The sequence below is a fragment of the Orbicella franksi genome, chromosome 8, assembly GCF_964199315.1.
Source record: "Orbicella franksi chromosome 8, jaOrbFran1.1, whole genome shotgun sequence".
NCBI lineage: Eukaryota > Metazoa > Cnidaria > Anthozoa > Scleractinia > Merulinidae > Orbicella > Orbicella franksi.
This window is the reverse complement of record NC_138152.1, coordinates 15,963,825-15,972,715: the sequence shown is the minus strand read 5'-3', so window position 1 is coordinate 15,972,715 and position 8,891 is coordinate 15,963,825. Positions and strand designations below refer to the sequence as shown.

At 39.8% G+C, this 8,891-nt stretch overlaps 1 protein-coding gene across 1 annotated transcript; it reads left to right on the top strand.

The window, feature by feature from the left end:
* Nucleotides 1-2,604: 2,604 nt before the first annotated feature.
* On the top strand, nt 2,605-6,625 carry LOC145494822 (N-acetyltransferase 8F1-like). The gene is made up of 2 exons (XM_081474396.1): nt 2,605-4,360; nt 5,123-6,625. Exon 2 carries the CDS (start codon nt 5,153-5,155, stop codon nt 5,852-5,854), a length of 702 nt encoding a protein of 233 aa, XP_081330522.1. The 5' UTR covers nt 2,605-4,360; nt 5,123-5,152; the 3' UTR covers nt 5,855-6,625.
* Nucleotides 6,626-8,891: the final 2,266 nt, after the last annotated feature.

Sequence of the window (8,891 nt, the reverse complement as noted above, 5' to 3'; positions counted from 1 at the left end):
TCCCGCTTTTAAAGATTCCCCGTTTTAAAGATTCCCGCTTTTAAAGATTCCCCATTTTAAAGATTCCCCGATTCCCCGATTCCCCGATTCCCCGATTCCCCGATTCCCCGATTCCCCGATTCCCCGATTCCCCGATTCCCCGATTCCCCGATTCCCCGATTCCCCGATTCCCCGATTCCCCGATTCCCCGATTCCCCGATTCCCCGATTCCCCGATTCCCCGTTCCTCGTTTTAAAGATAGCCTAGTTTATGCTAATATACTAGCTGTACCGTAGATAAGGAATGTTATTCAAAAAGTGCAAGTACTTTACCTCGCTTATCATATTGACTTTGTGTTAAATTTCATCAAAACGTTACCCTCTTGACCACTGAACTCTTAACGAGAACTGGTTTCAGCCCTGATATGACTGTTCCAGCGGAAGACTCTAAGGGAAGAAATGGACGCACGTCGTTAAGTTCTTTTTAAAAGAAAGACAGTGCTCCTCACGACATAGTATCGTGCAAAATTGCTTGATTGAACTCGATTTTCAATGAGATAGTAGGGTGTATGAGATATTGGAATCTGTCGATTTTAATTCCTGAAGCATCCTGTGCGTGACACTTCCCGCTGCAATAAGCCACAATACTGGTAGACGAAATATGAGAAAATTGGCGCCAGCTTAAAGCAAAGCTATGGCATGCAATTAAGTTAAGTTAAGCATTGTTCTAAGTCCTGATGCGCACAACAGATGCTTATTCGAGCATATCCTCTTCAATAATTAGTAATGATGTAGTGACGGTCTAATCTTCAGAAACACTGGTCCTTATGGTCTTGTCAAAGTTGACAACCACTGATAAATGGCAAAAGGTTAACTGACCGTGGAACAATTGCCCAGACAGAGATTCCATACAAAAATGTACTCCAATTAAATGAACTACGTAACAGGTGCTGGCGGATCTTAAGACGATCAGCCAGCAGTGGCAAGGAACTGTCGCTCCTTCAGTACTCTTATTGACAAATAGCGATTCCATGTAGTATTGAACCCTATAGCAACTTACGGTGGTTATTAATAGAGATACTGACATCTACCTACTACTACTACTACTACTACTACTACTACTACTACTACTACTACTACTACGACTACGACGACTACGACGACGACGACTACTACTAGTGGTACTGCTACTACTACTACTACTACTACTACTACTACTACTACTACTACTACTACTACTACTACTACTACTACTATTACTACTACTACTACTAATTTAGTAATAATTTAGTAATAATTTAATAATAGTAATAATAATAATAATAATAATATATTAGATAGCTCAAACATATCTGTTTTCAGTTAGAGATGTAATACAGGTTGACGATTAGACCGTCACTACGGAAATGACCAGCAGGCCTTAAAGAGAACCAGAAGGAAGACCAGGGCAGCCTCAATTGCAGCACCATCCTCCTTCATCTGCGTTATTTGCAACAGAGACTGCCACTCCAGAGTGGGACTCTATAGCCACCCGAGACGATGCTCCGCATCGACATAGCGCTACACCATCGTCTCCCGAGACGAACACCTGCCGACGACAGGTTGACCATGGGTCAGTCATATCTACATCACGCTCCTGACCGTGCATCGCTCCCTCGGTTGCCCACAAGTCTGACATAATAGACCCTTTGCACGATCCGGTCACATGCTGGGACACAAGTTACACAGCGGAACTTTCAAAACAAAGGAAAGTCGGGCTGGACTGGTTCGAGTTCCTTTATTTTGGAAGTCCCACTGTGTAACTTGCATACGTCCCAGCATAATTAATTCCGTAGCATGTGACAAGATCGTGCAAAGGGCCTGTTAATGCAAGAACCCGTGAGTTAAGAGAAGTGCGTTAGGCAGACGACATGGAATTCACTCAACATGACACCTGTGCAAAGCAGACATGCATCAAATTATTGTTGATGAAATATTGTAAAGGTGGCTGTGGTGAATCAAAAGCGATATTTTAACTGACTGTGATGCAAGGTTTCTACCAGCCTGCCAGCAGGCTCTTAGGTTTGTACATCTCACAAGACGATTTACAGAATTTTTTTGTTTTAATTACATCTGGTTGTATCACATCAAGTTGTATTACATATACTATTTTTTCTTTCTTTTTTTTTTTTTACTTTAATTGTGATTCACACTACTTACAACACTGGTACGTCTACTTACACAATTTACAACAGTAATACAACTACTGATTACAGCATTAATAACTATTTAAAACAGTAATACAACTACTTACACTACTTTCAATACGATAAAATTACAGATGCTACTTACAATACTACAATTTGCATAAGGTACTCTACTAAACTGGCAATACAATTACTTATTTAACTTACGATACTAATTGTCACACTACTCACAATATAATACGACTACTGATGCTACCGTATATGAACAAGTTTAGCCTTCTAGATATATAACAGGTGCGAAGGAGCATACTTTTTTTTTAGCATTGTAAACGAAACTTTTATTTTTGAGCCGGATCTTTGAAAATAGAGGGTTTGATACACTTTAGCATCGTCACTGTAGCTTTGTCATCGCTCGACAAATTCAAGTTTACAGAAAATATCCTGAGGGATAACAATAAAAAAAATAAGTTGCATTTTACTTGTAGTTATACCCAATGTTCAGTTCAAATTTGCCTGTTAAGTAAATAATATTGCCTGACCTCTTCGCTATTGTTTATATCTCGGCACGAGGACATATAGTCCCAGCTGGAGAACCAGGTTTCTGAAGATATAAAATTCCTCTTCACTCAATTGAGCGACATTTCCTTAGTAACCTTGTTTTGGTAAGATCGTCAACCAGTCTGAAAGGACGTTTTCAAATTAGGGTTTTGGCTAAAGAATTGGCTACTGTAGGGGTTACCAGACAGCTGTTATAATCGTGTCCCATTGAGATACACGTATGTGTACGTTGCACCCACAATGACAAGGTCAGGGTTGTTGCACATGGCAAGAAGAAGAAGAGGAAGAAGAAGAAGAGAAAAGAAGAAGAAGAAGTAAGAGAAGAAGAAGAAGAAGAAGAAGAAGAAGAAGGAGAAGCAGAAGAAGAAGATGAATAAGAAGAGGAAGAAGGAGATAACAACGATCAACACAACGGCGGTAACAAAAAAGGCAGCAACAACCACAGAAAGCAATTCAGCGACAACCTTTATTTGTTTCAAATTCAAATTCAGCACTCATTGCCAGTAGAATGCGAATCGCGTCTAGAGGAACGAGATAGCCGTTAAAAAAGAAAACAAAAACCGTCCGGAGTGTCCTAAGAGGAACTAGCCTGCGAACACGTATTTCCAGCTGTCACTTGTCTCTTATTTTCGGTGGAGGTTTGCGTTTTCCACTCGTAGAAGTAAAAGTATTTCAAAGGATAACTGCAAGATTCCACACGGTCTGTTGAATAAGGCTGTCTCAAATTTCAAAACTTTTTAACGTCCCAGTGGAAGCACTCTAATTTAATTAAGAAACAACCAAAAAAAAAAAAAAAAAAAAAAAAAAAGCGAACAACAAAAACAGACGAAACACTCCACTTGAGTATTAGTGACACTGAATATGAACTGACTTTCAAGATCAATGCGAAAGTTTTAAAGGGTGTCGTAAATTTTATGACTGATATACCGTCTGCTGCAAAGTAAACATTGACTTGAAGAAACCCTTCTTTGAACGTGGAAAAATTGGGTTGCGATGATCTCTCGATTATCTGAAACAGGCATTGATCCCACTCTAATACGAATAGCAAAAGTGACCGTTGATTGGTTTGAGATTCCTTTGTTCCTCTGGTAGGTAACTACTCCAACAAGCCACGCCCGTTAGTTTTTTTCCACGAATATCTTTTCTCTTTACAATGGAAACGAGTTCGATCATTACATTTTTAGATGTTTTATACATTCAAGTCTGCTGATCTAGTCCTGATGCTATACTGTACCTGCTGCTCTCAAGAAAAGGCATAAGGTATCTTGAAAATGTTAATAATATTCAAGCCTCTCTTCGCTCTAAATTCGTTTTTTTTTTTTTTTCTACCCACTAGACCAAATATATAATTCTTTCCGGATGTAAACCCTTGCCACAGACAATATGCGCCTGATACACACGTGCTACATCGCATTATTTTCACAGACATCGATGAAAAAATCGTGAACGAGCTGTATTAAGTTACAATGCCATCACGTACATGTTCATCAAGAGCATGCAAATTAGGAATCCTGCCACCTTGCGTACTGCACTGAACAGGGCGAAAAGTACTGGAAAGTACGCCTTTTTTTTCTCTAAGCGTCTGTTGGCCTGTTGCACTTTGTTCGACATTGAGGGGTGAAGAAGCCATCTTATGAAGTAAGTATATTTTCCTGTCGCCAATAACATTCTCTTATTGATACATGTTTCTCGTGCAAATGATCACTGTAACCTTCTTATATGATAATAATCGGCAACAACAAACTCGGCCAATGCTATAAAGATATTCAGTTTACATTTCAGCCAGATACTAGTATTTTTAAGTTGTGCAAAAAAATAGCTACGACGGTGCAGGAATTGTATAGAGGTTAGGTTATAGTAAAGCTGTAAAATGACTAGTCTGACCGACAGCAAATGAAGAAGCCCAACTTTTCTCCATTAGGAAAAGATTTTGTACACAGTTCTGTTTCATTTTGATAATTATTGTTCGCAGTGATTGTTTAGCGAAGAAGACGATAAGTTCTTGCTTGATGTTTCTCTTGGAATGCAACTAAAACCGCTTTTTAGTGAAAAGTGCATTGTTGCCTCTAAACAAGCCGAGGCGTCTTGAAATGACTTGTGCTTAAAACTTTTTTCTGCTTTGGAGGTTGTGCCATATAATAAGTTGGCCAAACAAAATGATTCCCAGGGGTTGTCCTTAATGCTAAGTGATTGATTCCGCAAGAAAGCTTAACACCGCCTCGAACATGGAGGTATATCTGAGTAAATATGTACATGTCGTGCCAGATACTACTTGTTTAGTGACAAGGGATTGTGACACACGCGATGCTTACCTTGATCTTTCAAATACACATATAGTGGTCGCGATAATGATCCTGACCTGTTCATTCGTAGTGAAATACCTATTCCCTTGTCTTTTAGAAGTCATCTGTACAATTTCTGAAAGCGACCATGAGTGAAGGACAACTCTCTCCCATCACAAATGACAGTAGCGCCGTCTACATAAGGGCCTACAAAAACACAGATCTTCAAGACTGCCGAGAGATTTTTACTCGAGGGATGGAACAGTTAATCAGCCTGATAGCACGTGTTATCTTGCCAAAATACTTTCAGCGTCTTGCAGCATTTAGCGCATTTATTCTACCCATTGCTGCTCTGTTACAGTGGTCTGTGACGATGATTCTGCTTTACATCTTTACTTGTGTCGTTCTCTTTGCACTGTTATATGTCCTTATCTACGTGGAGTGCTGGAAGTTCATTAATTCCTGCTTGGAAACAGACTTAGGAAATATTGAAAAGAGTTACATGTCCAGTGATGGCTCTCGCATGTTGGTAGCCGAGTGGAATGGTAAAGTTGTGGGCATGGTGGGACTCGTTCACAATAAAAGCCACAAGCCAAGAGTCGCTGAACTTCAGAGGATGTCTGTATCACCAGGGTGTAGGCGAATGGGGATTGCCAGGAAACTTCTCGATGAGCTCCTCAAACACGCCAAGGATCAACAATTCGAGACGGTCGAGTTAACTACCACCAGCGCACAGACACCAGCAATACGCTTGTACAAGAAATACGGCTTCAAACTCAAGACGGTCTTTCCTCATCATCTAAGGGTTCTTGCAGATCTTCAATACGCTTGCTTCGAGCTTCAGTTTTGACTTTGAATATCAATGTTAAATGCGGTGAATAGACCGCTAATTAGTAGCTCTGAATATAGTCACGAAAGTCTCTGTATTTCAATGTAACGTACGCGGAAACTGAACGTTGAAGCAATCTCGTGAGATCGAAAGTGACCTGAGCTTGTCCGGCCATTTCTCAGAAATACACATTGCTTTTCTACTATTGAAGCAACCTCGCGGACAAGTGAATCTCGTGAATTATCTCATTGGAGAGGTAAAATAGAAAATTAATTAAGTGCAATCTTAGTTATCTATTAACTGCGGCTTTGTGCAATTACTACCACCTTCCAAGGAGGTTAAACCATCCCTGATGAAGTTACTGTGAGTCTTGTTTGTCTCCATCATAATCGCCGCCTATCTCCAGTCACACTAGGTCAAGTGCGTATGTTAAAAACTGAGGCGCACTTTTTTCCTTTGTGCTTGAAGAAACGTACGAGGAAAGAAAAAAAACGGCTTTACATTGAGTCGGTGTTTACTTAGGCGACGTTGGAACGCCTCTGAAGTTGGTTTGACAAGTATGGCCGTTTCGGTGAGTGAAAACTTAAATAAGAATCAAGTCTACAAGGCCAAATATAGACAAATTTCGTAAACTTGACAACACGCCATATAAATACTCTGAAACGAGCGCGCGAGCAAAGGGTGGTTTTCGGAATTTTAGCTACGGCCCTTATCACCTTAGTTCCAGTCCAGTAGTTTCTCAGTTCTACCCTGGGCTTGCTTTTCGTTCGTGAAGCCTTGAGGGGGAGGAGGTGGCGGGGGAAGGGGGGGGGGGAGGGGAGAAAGGGGGAAGGGGGAAGGTGACAATCACGTGTTTATTATGACGTCATATTAAGCCAAAATAAATATTTCAAATTAGACAGAACAGCTCCAATATTAATAAAGAGAGACATTAGGATACAATAATTTCGAATGAAATGGTAATAAGATTTTAAGTCCTACTAAAACAGATGAACTACCAAATTTAGGTAAAACACAATTTGAAAACATGGTTACCATAGAAACGTCAAATCTCGCGACCAAACAATGGTCCACTGAAGTTAAAAGAAACAAAACACAAACCGCGGTGATAAACATGGAACCAAAACGCATGTTAAACAAAGTTAATTTCCTTGACGTCAACGAAATTAACTTTGTTTAACACGCGTTTTGGTTCCATGTTTATCACCGCGGTTTGTGTTTTGTTTCTTCTAAAGCTACGATGGCCAAGGAAAAAGAGTGTTCACTGAAGTTAAACTAGTTTTAAAGAAAGGTGTTGTTTATTCTGTTATATTAAAACGCAATCGTATCTATTTTCGTATATTTGATCCGGGTTTTATACCTAGGAAATAATTTAATACGCTTTGCTTTTACAATGTAAGAGAAATTAATTATTATGATGATGAATTGCGTCATAACATTGTCAAAGTGGATTTGGAACCACGAGCCGCAGGCGAGTGGTTCCGCAGTAAACTTTGACAATGTTATGACGAAATTTATCATCAATAAGAGGACAGACGCATAAAAAAACTGATGTCAATTTGTTTTTACAATGACGAGACCCCAAACTGGTCAAATGCCGGGAATAAATAAGAGGAAAAGACGCCGTAAACTTGCCGTAAACAAAGATAAGTGAATTTCATTCAAGATGACGCGAACATTGTCAATAGCTTTTCTCGCTTTTTGATTGGCTACTTAAAAAAGTCCATAAAATCTCATTGGTTAAAAAGTTAACAGTTTGACAGCTGAAAGTTTAACTTGAAAGCTTACATAAATTAAAATTTTATCCGTCTGTACTCTTATTGATGATAAAAGTGAGCCAATCAGCGCGCTAGAAATTAGATAGTGAAAATGCCGATTGAATATTTGTAAAATAATTCTTTGGTGTTTTCTCGGCGGTAGATATGTTCAAGGTACGTTGTGTAGTTGCCCCTAAATCCTTTTTGTGTCATAAACATTGTATGTGTTCATTTATACACTTGTTTTTCGAATTTACAAGCTGAGCGGAAATATCATAAATACTACTGCCTACGGGTGAGACGCCGCAAAAAGTTTATATTTACGAAGCATGGTGACGTCAGGAATGATGACGTTCAACAGGTTTAATGCGTGTAAGAATACACGCAAGGGAGCTTGATGTCTGTAATGCCTGTTTGTGGACTTTCTTAGAATTTCAATAACCAAGAGTAAAGTAAAGCATTACTGCTTTCGATTTATGGTTACTGCATTTGATTTATAATTCTAGTTGAGGTTCATTAATAAAAGTTTGCGTGCCGAGGCCATGAAATGTGATTCGGTATAATCGGCACGCCACTTCGGGAAATACCGCGACGTTACTCGATATTTCTGATACCACGAACAATGTCCGCAAAACTAAAAATAGCTATGTGTGGTTGTTGTAAGCTGATTGTCAAGACGGGATCATGAAACGCGATCGTGTTTTGACGAGAACTATGGACTTGTAACGATCTCTGGATGACGCAAGTGCTCGATTCCGGTCAAGATTAAACCTTTAAATACAGAGCTCCCAATAAAACAACATCATTAGTGAGTTGACTTTCTGAAAAGATAACTAAATAAAAATCCAAAGAACAAAGATGGACGTCTGTCGTGTCAAACATGAACGTTTAACAGTGGCAGTCGACAGACATACCTCAGTATATCTTGCAGAGCGGTCGCAACAGAGACATCAGATGTCTTCTATGGGAAGTCAAATGAGACTCCAAAGGCTCTATGGGGCTCAAGAGTTGCTACTGGAGTTCGCCGTGGTTACCGTGATACTGGGCATGGCTTTTGCGGCGTGTGCTTTGAGGCTTCACTTTTCAAGTTAAGCAAGTCCACGGCCACCTTGCACTTTTAGTTTCATGGTGCTGAACTGTGCTCGTTTCATTAACTGAGAGTGGTCCAAGTTTCAGTAATAGACTGGGGTGAAACACAAAGACAGAGATCGGCGATTGATTGATGTGGAAAACAGAGCAACTAATTAAGGAAAAAAAGGCTCGTCGAAGCTAACCTACAGCACCATAGACCTGAAACTTGT

What these genes read in the sequence shown, in the direction of transcription:
- LOC145494822 (XM_081474396.1), top strand. Translation starts at nt 5,153, where the DNA reads ATGAGTGAAGGACAACTCTCTCCCATCACAAATGACAGTAGCGCCGTC.